Source organism: Haliotis rufescens, unplaced genomic scaffold (assembly GCF_023055435.1).
Source record: "Haliotis rufescens isolate VD_foot unplaced genomic scaffold, xgHalRufe1.0.p SCAF_3, whole genome shotgun sequence".
NCBI classification, from domain to species: Eukaryota; Metazoa; Mollusca; class Gastropoda; order Lepetellida; family Haliotidae; genus Haliotis; species Haliotis rufescens.
The window spans coordinates 66858413-66872072 of NW_025964001.1; the positions used below are offsets into that span (position 1 = coordinate 66858413).

Genomic DNA, 13660 nt, shown 5'->3' on the forward strand with positions numbered 1-13660 from the left:
TACAGCAAAAAGTCGGGCCCAAAAAGTAAGTTCGTTATATCCGTAAGTTCGCTATAAGCGTGTTCGTTATAACCGTAGTTTACAGTATTTTGAGTTGGGGTTGGTGTACTAAGAGTGAGTGAATGAGTATGGTTTCACGCCGCTTTTCGCAATATTCCAGCAATATCACGGCGGGGGACACCAGAAATTGGCTTCACACATTGTACCCATGTTGGGAATCGAACCCGGGTCTTCGGCGTGACGAGCGAACGCTTTAACCACCAGGCTACCCGACCGCCCCTGGTGTACTAAGAGATAGGCATGTATTTTGAAGGTTGGGGTACACTTTGAGATAGGCATGTATTTTGAAGGTTGGGGTACACTTTGAGATAGGCATGTATTTCAAAATGCTAGGTGAAGGAGAAATAGTGACACTGAACAGACTTCCAGATGTGCATGAACTTCGAGATAGAGAAGTCTAGATATATGACAAACTTCGAGATAGGCATATATTTCGAGAGAGAGGAAGTGGGGACCACACTTGGGGCACTGGACAGACCAGGAGGACAGATATATACATGTGGCAGGAATATCACACTTAATCCAAGCATTTAATACAAGTACAGAAAACATTAATTAATCAACAATACGTCTGTGTGGTAAAAATGTGTTTTGGGAAATATTTAAATACGATAATATTGCATCAAATAATATTTAACAAAACCAACTCTGTCAACAAACAACGGAATATATACTAGGCTAAGAAGATATACTGAGGAATGCTATCAGCATATGAAAGGTAATGAATGGGAAATATCTAAATATTCTAGGCAGCGAGTAAAATTGTAGTGAGAATTATACGAAGGTGTCACTAAAGGAGTAGGAAATATAAAAAGTAAGTTATGAACAACGCTTTACAGGCCAGAAATACAAAGGTATTGATAGATTAGAAAAAATACACAAATAAGCCGAATTACGTTAAGCAGGAAATATGAATCTGAAGAAAATACTGAGATTCCTTTCGCAATACGTCTGCACATATATTCAACTAATGTAACATGGTAATAACGACAGCCATACTGCACATTGGATACACTGCAGAATAAATCCTTTTATTTCTTTCAGTATTGGAAATTACATGCACAATTGTAGTGATTGTCTCTAAAACCGCCCCTGCCCGCCTTCAACCGATTGGTCTTTATGAAGGTGTGAGACAAGGAGAACCTCGACCCTTACTTATTCATCCTGGTGGCAGACTTCGTGGAATCCCAGCCGGACACATTGCGCCCATGATACAGATTTCTAGTTTGTGTTTATGAGGACTATTTTGTGCTAGTATATACACACATCTCTCATATTTATATTTTAATTCCCCAAATCCAATTTCTACAAGAAAGTCCGAACTTTGCCAGGATCGGTGACATTAGATAAAGTTGAACTTTGTAGTTCCATGTTGGACTTGGCCACGGCTTGTGTTGATTACATATGTTCCACTTCGAGCCTAGCCATGGACATGCTGTCCCCACAGTGTCTCAACAGTCCACACTAAACACAAACACACTCAAATTTGTTACCAAGCGAGCTGGAGCCACCGGGATTCTTGGAGAATTAATAGCTATTAAGGGACATGGACACTAGGGGTTGATGTTCCACTGCAGTAGGCATATATTTTTCAAAACTGGAAGCGTCTTGTTCGGACTGGAGGTTATATTATTGACCTTATGCTATCAGAGTATTTCTTTTGAGGTTCTACTGCTGAAAGTGGAAGTTTGGAAGTTTAAATATCTCTATTACTTATTAAGCCGGAATCATGTGTATTTTTCAATGGACGTTTTACTGCAACAAGCAGTGTCATAACCAGTTGTACAGTAACTACTATTCTAGACCTTAATGGCCTTTTAAGGCCAACTGCAATACCTGTCATAGTTTTCTGGGACCGAAATTGGTATTACTAAATGAATAAGTCATGGGTTATTTGGTTTGGGGGTCTTCTGCAGAAACCCAACGTTTTGCAAAACCGGAAGTGACGTAGCAGGAATCGGAAGTACTGAAAGCTTTTTTACAAGTTACTAAAGCCCTATGACTTTTTGATTTGAAGTTCTACTGTAGTAAGCGTTGACGTTCCAAAACCCCGGAGGTGAATCGAAGTAATCAAATTACCTAGAGAATGCGACTTCAGAATGCACACCCTACAGAAAACTTCCTGCCAGAAGTGAGGATTATGACATGATCAACGAGGAGAAACCCATGCCAATGAATGGATATGTTCTTTGAGCCCTCATAACTGCTTCCAACTTTTCAAGATCTTAATCATTTTAATCATTGATTTTCCTACCAGGATATAAAAAACCTTACTTAAGCTCATATCAGATAGTCACAGACTTGATCACCCGTCTCGCGAACACCATAAGGTTTGACATACTGTGGGAATCATGTAACATTGAACAGTGATATCCCTAAAGATTCAAATTTCAATTCCTTCCTAGTTGGTGAATGAACCACGTTTCATTATTCAAAAATGCTATTTGAAATGAAACCAACATTTTACGTGATAGGATGGTAACTCTTTTACCGAGAAGTGAAACGCGGAAAATCCAGCCTGTCTGGAGAATTCAGTTCCTCGTCAATGAGGATGTCCTGTGTCAGGAAGGGTTTTAAACGAATTATCATATTTAACACGGAAACACATTGTGTCGAAAGAGAGTTTTGGGCAGTCGCGATCGGTTGTATTTGGTTGTGGCAAGATGACAAAAAAATAGAATATAAGCTATATCTGATAAGCCAAATAAAGTTGAAAGTTAACTGACTCACATTCAAAGACGACCTGCGTAGGGAGAGGAAGAATATGCATGAGTGAGTGAGTTGGGTTTAAAGCCTCTTTTAACAGTATTCCAGTTTTATCACGGCGTGTCAGCTTAATGTGGAGGAAAGCCCGAAGTGATGCAGGTTTCAGACGTTTACCACTTCGGTGTAACCCACGAGCACGGGTATGGTGCTGACAAACCTAGAAACATAATCGGGGCGAACCGGGATTCGAACCCACAATCATAGGTTTTTGGCGTGCCCAAGGAACGCAACTTTGCACAACGAATCGCGGCGCTTTAGACGACTGGGCCAGCCGTGCCCCTTAGGAAGACCATGAAGAGACAGCGATAGGCAGGACAACATACGACTCGGCACGGGTCAGTTTTCAGTCCTGACAAGTCATTCAAACATCACTTTGTTTACAAGCTGAAATGTTACGATGTGTATCAATCAATCAGCTGAAGGCTACCCTAGTACACTATCTCAGTTTCCTAAATGGAAGTTGCGTCCAGACGTCGTACGCAATTTCCATATCTAGGGATATTATGTTTTCCAGTTGTTTAACACCGCAATATTCCAACTTTATCACGGCGTAATGTAAACTATTAATAATCGAGTCTGAACGAGACGAGCCGGTGAATGCTGAATCGGATCTCTCCCTTGACAGCTACACCACATATTGGCCGTATGTAAGTGAGTGAGTGAGTTGGGTTTAACGCCGCTTTTAACAGTATTCCAGTTATATCGCGGCGTGTCAGCTTAATGTGGGAGGAAAGCCCGAAGTGATGCAGGTCTCAGACGTTTACCACTTCGGTGAAACCCACGAGCACGGGTATGGTGCTGACAAACCTAGAAACATAATTGGGGCGAACCGGGATTCGAACCCACAATCATAGGTTTCTGGCGTGTCCAAGGGACGCAACTCTGCACAGCGAATCGCGGCGCCTTAGACGACTGGGCCACCCGTGCCCCCTTGGCCGTATGTACTCGCGGGTAATTGTGGAGCATAGGGCATACAAGCCCGAGACGTATTGACAATAGCATCGGTTATTTGCCGCGTATCAATCCCGACCAATAGAGCTCTTGGTCATATAGAGGCTAATAGAAATTAGCTTGGAATCAAAGATAAGCTAGGAACGTTTCTAAGATGAGACTGTTTGAGCACAAAGGAGGAGAGCGGAGGTGACTATTAGAAAGCCGTCATGGAAGCTACATCAGTTCTGCCTACAGAGACGTAAAAGAAAGTGCACAAGGCTATAAATAAAATTTCAATAGCAGAAATGCTCTACAATACTAATCCGACTCACCATAAAGCATATTCTTTAAGATAGATGTCCTCGTCACTTGCAACAAATATAAATACATAACTCCGAAATAATGCAAATAGCAGGATATTTGTACCCTTAACGGTTTCTCCTCACTTCTTGGGGGGACATGACCTCTGTATCATCGGGGCCACTCACCGGGTTGGGGTAGTCTTGTGGCTAAAGCGTTCGATCGACACGCTGAAGACCCGGGTTCGATTCCCCCACCATATGGGTACAATACGTCGCCCGTTAATGGTGGCCCTCGCTGTAATGTGGCTGATATTGCTAAAAGCGGCGTAAAACCATACTCACTCAAGTTCAGAGAAAGCAATGTGGAATGACACATTCATCAGCACAGACATCCATTTGTAAATCAACTTCATGCTAATGGTCTAAGGCGCGGCAGGTCGCTGTGCACAGTTGCCTCCCTTAGCCGTTGCAGGATGATAAGTTCGAGTCCCAGATTGTATGGGTTTTCTACATCCTAATACATTCACTCATTCAAAATGATGAGGCAGCAGAGACTGATGTGTGTATTGCTACAGTGATACGTGGTAATAAGGATGAAATGTACACGTCACGGAAACAGATAACCGTCACTACTGTTAAACGATTGATGCATACATCGACAACGGTATTTGTAGGTTTGTTAAGGCTCAAAAACGTTTGTTGAGCCCGAAGACAATTGAACTCAATATTACGTTTCAAACGGTACACAAATCCAACATTGCTCGTTTTTTATAAAGTCTCTTTTTACCATTTTAACCGTCAAGCGCAGAAAACAAAGACATGGCCATGTCAGATTAAACAGAGGACGAGGTTGAGGAAGGGTAAGGGCCATTTTTGGAATTTCAGATTTTGAAGTCAAACTTCACTACATTGATATGAAAATTATCAGCCATATACAAATAGCTCATATCTATCTTTTCCTTCTTAACACTTGTAGTTTTGGACTAAGGACATGATCACATACATACATATTACTAAAATGAGTGAAAAGGGAGGATTTTTAATGAAAATTTAAATCCGTGACACAACAAGACTCTTTTATCATATACTCACACGCAAAAGAATCGCAAGTACTGTTTTATCTATATCTTTGATGCTCAGCTTGGGGCAAAGATTTGCTCATGTTCATTGGAAAACGCTTCCCGAAAACCTCTCAAATCAGCCATTTTGACATATTTGATCCATAGGTATTTATTGTGTGTTGTCATATGTCACAAACATGCAAGTCAAAGCACATCTGATCATTTTCAAACCTATTCTACAAGTTTTTTTCAAACCTCAAATCATGCGAGCCAAACATAGCCCTTATCCTTCCTCGTGCTATAAAAAGGGGCTGCTTTAAACATGACTTTTACATACAATTACAGACTACGGCTTGCGTTCTATTTACATCATTTAAAAATCGCGAATTTCGGCAGTTTGGTGTTTTGTTTACTAACTCTTGGTAAACAACCAACACGTTTTTCGTATATTTTCGTTTACCACAGTTCGCAAATTGGAAATTTAGTTCCATTTGGTTTTCTGAAGAGACTTTATCCCAACATAAACCACGGTATGTATCTGACACAAGGTCCCACTTGCACAAAGCAATTTTAGTGCTAAAACTATCGTAAGCCTATGTTAAAGTATGGGAGTTATGATCATCTTAGCGCTAAGACCGCATTTTGCAAGGGGCCCAGATTCTGAGGGAGGCACCCCTTTACGAACGTCATCATATCAAAGTTGTGTGCTATTAAGAATAACGGGACCTACAATGCCGATGTAGACGTCGTCTGGCATGACCTGGACACCGACACTGCGTTGTTCCGGCTGGCTAACGCTGGGGAGGGTCAGCTTCACCCTCCCTGTGATGGTCGTGGCTTGCTGCACCGCCGTACCCCGCTCCTCCTGGGCGTCAATTCCTTTCCACAGAGCCCAGACCTGTGGGGGGAGGACACAGTCAGTACCGCTGTCTTACTCAACATCAATCTCATTAAAATCAGTTCTTCGTTCTCGCTATCGCTAAACTAAGATCTGAGGACATCCCATTACGGGTCACGTCAGAACGACCTTTCATCCAACCAATCAGAGCGTCGCTTACCAGATCATGAAAGTGACAGTCGGAATGTGTTTTCTAATCATGCAACCACGATATATTTGACACGGGGTATTCCGAACGACAGTTACAGGTTTTATGATTATATCCATACAATCTATGCCATCTATAAGCCATTCCAGAATGTTCTTATTATCAGTTTTAAAATGTTTAACCGAGAATACGTCAAAATATGTTTCGAAGCGCAGTCGCCAGTTTGAAACTAGTGTCGTAAAGCTCGAGAAAGCTGCCTTCTGATTGGCCAATGTCGATTTCTTGTCAGTCATTTCATTGGTCGGTCAAAATTCGCGAAAGGTCGTGCTGACGTGACCCGTAATGGGATGTCCTCAGATCTTTGTTTAGCGGTAGCAAAAAACTAAGATCTTATTTTAATGAGATTGACTCAACATGTGAGAGGGGTATTGAGACAGTTAATACCATCTACATAAGTTCATAACGAACGGTGAATGGAATCTTCAGCCTGAACACTATGAGTGGGAGCTGGAGAACGTTACACTGGACAGGTCTCTATATAATCGTAACGAAATATTATTGTCTGACATCTTAAACAGTATCCAGTATTCTAAAAATCTTCCATCCGTCTCATGAACATATCTGGGTAAAGCGAGTACCTAGTATTCTATATTTCTTCAACCCCATGAACACATCTGGGTAAAGCGAGTACCTAGTATTCTATATTTCTTCAACCCCATGAACACATCTGGGTAAAGCGAGTACCTAGTATTCTATATTTCTTCAACCCCATGAACACATCTGGGTAAAGCGAGTACCTAGTATTCTATATTTCTTCAACCCCATGAACACATCTGGGTAAAGCGAGTACCTAGTATTCTATATTTCTTCTACCCCATGAACACATCTGGGTAAAGCGAGTACCTAGTATTATATACTTCTTCTCCACGACGGGCGGTCGGGTAGCCTGGTGGTTAAAGCGTTCGCTCGTCACGCCGAGGACCCGGGTTCGATTCCCGACATGGGTACAATGTGTGAAGCCAATTTATCTGGTGCCCTCCGCCGTGATATTGCTGGAATATTGCTAAAAGCGGCGTAAAACTATACTCACTCACTCTTCTCCATGACACAGTATACTGATTCCGAGCCGACCAGTCCTTGTTTTAGAAACTTTAATGCCGAGCACCAGGCAGGGTAACAACAATTACCATCTTTTTAATGTTTTGTATGATGCGGGAGGGGATCGAACCCGACCTTCGGCTCTCCGGGCGGACTCTCTACCACTAGACCACGGAGGCGGTTCCAGAGACTGAAAGTAGTCCCCCTCCGGGCGGACGCTCTACCACTAGACAACGGAGGCGGTCTAGAGACTGAAAGTAGTCCCTCTCCGGGCGGACGCTCTACCACTAGACAACGGAGGCGGTCTAGAGACTGAAAGTAGTCCCTCTCCGGGCGGACGCTCTACCACTAGACCACGGAGGCGGTCTAGAGACTGAAAGTAGTCCCTCTCCGGGCGGACGCTCTACAACTAGACCACGGAGGCGGTCTAGAGACTGAAAGTAGTCCCTCTCCGGGCGGACGCTCTACAACTAGACCACGGAGGCGGTCTAGAGACTGAAAGTAGTCCCGGTATCAAGTGTTATCTCACTGTCGTGAAATATGGATATATGTTCTAAAATAAATGCAGTTTCTCATCTCTAAACATTATAATTTAGGCTATCAATATCCGTTAACCATGTCGGATGGAATATTTCACTGCAACAAAAAATTGAAATATTAAAGATAATTTTCGTAATGAATGTACTGTCTGTGACAGCCCGTGTCGTTATTACCTGATTAAAGGATACGGATAGCAACGGTTTCCGGGAGAAACAAGATTTAGTTTGTTCCCCCTGTTATAAAGCCGGGAGTAATTGCAGAGCCGGCGAAAGGGCGTGGTTATTCTACATAATGACGCCAGTTCTGTTTAGTGATTGATACAGGGCGGATTCAGCACACAACAATGAAGCAAATTTAATCGGCTACAGGTAGGCAAATAATATAATTATTTTGAAAGCTAAATGGGTCCGTATATCACCCACTCATCCCCCCCCCCCCCCCCCCCCCCACACACACACACACACGACCGCACCTTCTCTATCCTGCCCCCCTACCCCCCAATTAAAAACAAAAAACAACAAAAACTCCGACCCCGCTCGCAATTAATTATTCTTAACTCTTTATGCGTATGTAACGCAAGTTGATTATTTCGAGTGGTGAGATTAACTTTCCTTAACACGACGGTAATTGCGTTCGATCGTTGACGTTTCTGTCCGATCTGAGATTACGTTAGAATCAATATCCATCAATGGCCTATCCGCTGGACCGAAAGCTGTGGGGGGCTCTGTCTGTTCTCTGCGACCACACCCATACATGTTACTCAACTACACGTTACATATATGTTGAATTCTAAAAGGTTGTGTACCTGCTTTGTTCAAAATGTTTTAGAATGTTTTAATGTATCTATGGATATTCTAACTAAATCACATACGGCTTAGTGTCCTACCTTTGGAGCGAAGATAAGCGTCATTGTGATGGTGACGAGAGCCTGAAGTTCGGCCATCTGAAGAACGTACACGATGTCCGGGCCTGCCGACACCGCGATTAACTGACTGAAACATTCATCAGTAGATACCTCAACGACATGTAACATGCGTCAAACATTCATCAGTAGATACCTCAACGACATGTAACATGACTGAAACATTCATCAGTAGATACCTCAACGACATGTAACATGACTGAAACATTCATCAGTAGATACCTTAACGACATGTAACATGACTGAAACATTCAACAATAGATACCTCAACGACATGAAACATGACTGAAACATTCAAGGGGTACACCTAAAAGACATATGAATTAATTGCAACATTCACCAGGGGATACACCACCGCCTCCAACTAAATCAACATGCTGAACTCAAATGACCCCACAGATGTATGGACATGTATTTGTTTAACTAGTCCTCTCTGGAAGTCCATCTGGGGAGGCAACAGGGACGCCATGTTGTTGATGGACGTGTTCCACGGGGAGCGTTACTCAGGGAACTATGCATCAAATGTTGACACTGTACGATTGGGATTAGAAATGAGTTCGAAATACGGGGCGAGATTTCACAATGTATGGTTACTGTGAACGGGGGTTGATCTAATGGTCGTTAGTGTTATCGGGGGAAGGTCTAATGGTCATGAGTAACTAGGTGAGGTCTAATGGTCGTTAGAGTGAACAGGGTGAGGTCTAATGGTCCTTAGTGTGACTAGGTGAGGTCGAAACGTCGTTAGTGTGAGCGGGGGAAGGTCTAATGGTAGTTAGTGTTAGCAGGTACGGTCTAATAGTCGTGAGTGCCTAGGTCGTTAGAGTAACAGCGTGAGGTCTGAAGGTCGTTAGTGTGCCTAGGTAATATATAATTGTCGTCGGTGTGATCGGGGGAAGGTCTAATGGTCGTGAGTAATTAGGTAAGGTCTAATGGTCGTTAGTGTGATCGGGGGAAGGTCTAATGGTCGTGAGTGACTAGGTAATGTATAATGGTCGTTAGTGTGATCGGGGGAAGGTCTAATGGTCGTTAGTTTGATCGGGGGAAGGTCTAATGGTCGTGAGTGACTAGGTAATGTACAATGGTCGTTAGTTTGATCGGGGGAAGGTCTAATGGTCGTTAGTGTGACTAGGTAAGGTCTAATGGTTGTAAGCATTAGCAAGTAAGGTCTAATGGTCGTTAGTTTGATCGGGGGGAGGTCTAATGGTCGTTAGTGTGATTGAGGGAAGGTCTAATGGTCGTTAGTGTGACTAAGTAAGATCTAATGGTCGTTAGCGTTAGCAGGGGAAGGTCTAATTGTCGTCAGTGTGACTAGGTAAGGTCTAATAGTCGTTTGTTTGAGAAAGCTGAATGGTCCTTAGTATGACAAGGAAAGATCTAATCGTCGCCAGTTTCAGCAGACAATGTCTTATGATCGTTAGTGTGACCAGGTAAGGTCTAATGATGGTTAGTGCGTGCAGATAAGGTCTTACGGTCGTTATGTGAGGCGGTCTAATGGCAGATAATCGGAGTTGTGAGATTCTATGATCGTTAGTGTGGGAAGATGCTTTTGATAATTACCCCTTTGGTGAAACCATTAAGCAAGCGTAAAAGATGATTTGGGGGAAATTGCCATAAAGTAATAATATAACACATTTGGCAGCACAAGAAGGTACACTTATTATGTTACATTTAAAATGACGCCAATGCGTGTCTTGTTATAAATATCAGTTCCAACATGTAGTCAGCTTGGCGTATTAGCCTTGATATCTCACACACGTGTCATCTTCCCGAGTCAAGGGACTTAACTGACTATAAAGGTCCAGTTTCCACCCTTGCCGAACTACGCTGGAATTATGGAGTTATATTTTGGCTGGACTAACGAGTCTATGCATAGTCCAATCAAAATCGCGTAACGAAATCAACATCCGGATCGTTAACCGATGTGCGAATGTTGGTCGATTGCAGTATTTGCAAAGCATGTGTACCGTCAACTTAGCGTCAACAGATATTTTCCAAATCATTTAAGGTTTTTAATGAAGGTGCTCATGTGATTTGATACACTTCGCGAAGAAAGATCAATTTTATTAGAATATAGATCTGATTATTGATCAGATCATCTTGACTGGGCGCCGCCATTTTGTTTGAAGCAAATGCAAGTGATATCAGAGGTGGAATCTGATTGGTGGAGGGACATAGAAGGGACATAACTCGTAATAACCACTGGTGGCGCTACAATCGAACCCAGAAATTCCGAGCTAGTTCGGCAAGGTCGGAAACTGGACTTTTACAGTCAGTTAACTCCCAGTCATGAAGTTGTACGTGAAAACAAGAGGAAATGTAACATCCTTCTGAAATGAATAAAAATATGAAGAAAAAAAACTCCCTTGCTTCGGGGTGAGGACATCATCATCATCTACAGATACTGGACGTCGTGGGCGTTTACTTACTTGAGGATGAGGACAAAGGTGCCGAGGATGATAGCGTTGTACGTGGACCACGTGATGTGTTTGCTTTCGTTGAAATGAGCAGGTGCTTTCCTGACCGTGAAACACAGGTACACCCCGAACAACAGCAGAAGGGCCTCGGCTGAAGAGGTACGTCAAAACATGTAACTCGCAACTCAAATTTATTTGATATGTGAAGCATACTGTAGGTTTCGCCTACATAAAATGACTTTGATATTGCTAAAAGTGGTGTAAAACATCACTCACAGGTGTACTTGGGCGGTCGGGTCGCCTAGTTATTAAAGCGTTCGCTCGTCACGCCGCGGACCCAGGTTCGATTCCCGATCACAATGTGTAAAGCCCATTTCTGATTGACATCATGAGCATCGATACATCCTATTGGGATACGATGACATGCATCAATCGAGTCAGCGAGCCTGACAACCCGATCCCGTTAGTCGCCTCTTACGACAAGCATAGTTGCCTTTTACAGCAAGCATGGGTTGCTTAAGACATATTCTACCCCGGATCGTCACGGGTCGTCACGCCGTGACTAATATACAGTCACGTATAGATAAACACGCCCACCTCCATATATGGCAAACATCCACCACGTTGGCCCACATTGAAAGAACTTGAGTGAGTTTGAGGCGGTGATAGTGACGGCACGAGGTGGCTCTATTGCCGTCCAGCACGACAAATATACGACGACCACGACGATAATAGGCACAAGGCGATGCAACAATGCTTTGTCGGGCAGGCTGATGCGCTTCATTGAACCGACGCTGAATATCACGGAGATTCTGAAAGAGAAATAGCTGAATTCAGAAATCGTTTTAGCCCTGATTGAAAACAACTGTGATGTGCATTCATATTCATAACTCGAATGATGATCTACAGATGGAAGGACTACTCGTTTTTCATTAATTAACGTGTTGGGCATCCCTAATTAACCTTTACTAATTCATGTTAAACCAACACAGGATGTTTTCTGGAAGTGGACAATCGCGAATGTCATAGGGCTGACACGACACGTGTTAATAACTGTCCTAGAACTTCTTAAGTTACAAAACATTCTTTATATCTAACGACTAATATTATATCTACCAATATACCACTTTATTGTCTCATATTGCGGTAGTTAAAGAAAACACGGTGCTCAAAGTGAAGCCCTTTTCACTCCACATTCTCAACATCGTCTCTATCAGAAGTGTTACGCAACTATTGCACTGAATGGCAAGTATTTATAAAACGACCGGGGGAGGAAATATTCTGGGGGGGGGGGGGATTTTATTTCGAAGGGTGGGGGAGAGTTTATTTCGAGAGGGGCGGAACTGTACCGGTATAAATTCGCCGGGGGGAGATTTTATTCTGGGGGCGAATATATTTCGTGACACCGGATCTATCTCATGTAAACACAATTAATGAATGCGAATTATGGTGGAAAGAAATGTTATGAGTGAGTGAGTGAGTGAGTGAGTGAGTGAGTGAGTGAGTGAGTGAGTGATGGCTTGGGCGAAGGTATAAGTGGGTGAGTGTGTGAGTGAGTGATGGCTTGGGCGAAGGTGTTAGTGGGTGAGTGGGTGAGTGATGGCTTGAGCGAAGGTGTATTTTAGTGAGCGAGTGCGTGAGCGAGTGATGGCTTGAGCGAAGGTATAAGAAGGTGAGTGAGTGAGTGATGGCTTGAGCGAAGGTATAAGTGGGTGCGTGGGTGAATGATGGCTTGTGCGAAGGTGTATTTTGTGAGTGAGTTCGTGAGTGAGTGATGGCTTGAGAGAAGGTGTATTTTAGTGAGTGAGTGCGTGAGTGAGTGATGGCTTGAGCAAAGTTATAAGTAGCTGAGTGAGTGAGTTTATGATGGCTTGGGCGAAGATATAAGTTGGTGAGTGAGTGAGAGAGTGAGTGACGGCTTGGACGAAGGTATGAGTGGGTGAGTGAGTGAGTGATGGCTTGTGCGAAGGTGTATTTTGTGAGTGAGTGCGTGAGTGAGTGATGGCTTGAGCGCAGGTATTAGTAGGTGAGTGAGTGATGGCTTGAGCGAAGGTATAAGTGGGTGAGTGAGTGAGTGATGGCTTGAGCGAAGTTGTAAGTTGGTGAGTGAGTGGGTGATGGCTTGAGCGAAGGTATAAGTAGTCGAGTGAGTGAGTGATGGCTTGAGTGAAGTTGTAAGTGGGTAAGTGAGTGAGTGAGTGATGGCTTGAGCGAAGTTGTAAGTTGCTGAGTGAGTGGGTGATGGCTTGAGAGAAGGTATAAGTGGGTGAGTGTGTGAGTGATGGCTTGAGCGAAGGTGTATTTTGGTGAGTGAGTGACTGAGTGAGTGATGGCTTGAGCGAAGGTATAAATGGGTGAGTGAGTGATGGCTTGAGCGAAGTTGTAAGTTGCTGAGTGAGTGGGTGACGGCTTGAGCAAATGTATAAGTGGGTGAGTGAGTGATGGGTTGCGCGAATGTATAAGTGGGTGAGTGAGTGATGGCTTGTGCGAATGTATACGTGGATGAGTGGGTGATGGC

General features: G+C 43.4%; 1 protein-coding gene across 3 annotated transcripts in view; it reads right to left on the reverse strand.

Annotated features, from left to right (window-relative positions):
- The window catches only part of LOC124151499 (probable G-protein coupled receptor CG31760), an 86558-nt gene that overhangs the window by 1503 nt on the left and 71395 nt on the right, over nt 1–13660 (reverse strand). Inside the window, exons 10-14 of one of the 3 annotated variants that reach the window (XM_046524004.2) lie at nt 11740–11954; nt 11155–11293; nt 8693–8798; nt 5853–6020; nt 4092–4127 (exon numbers count right to left, since the gene is read on the reverse strand). In XM_046524004.2, coding sequence (XP_046379960.2) covers nt 4125–4127; nt 5853–6020; nt 8693–8798; nt 11155–11293; nt 11740–11954 — 631 coding nt within the window. In that variant the 3' untranslated portion in view covers nt 4092–4124. Of the gene's footprint in view, nt 1–4091; nt 6021–8692; nt 8799–11154; nt 11294–11739; nt 11955–13660 lie in introns of all 3 variants that reach the window. The other 2 variants (XR_006863382.2, XM_046524003.2) reach the window with 2 other exon arrangements.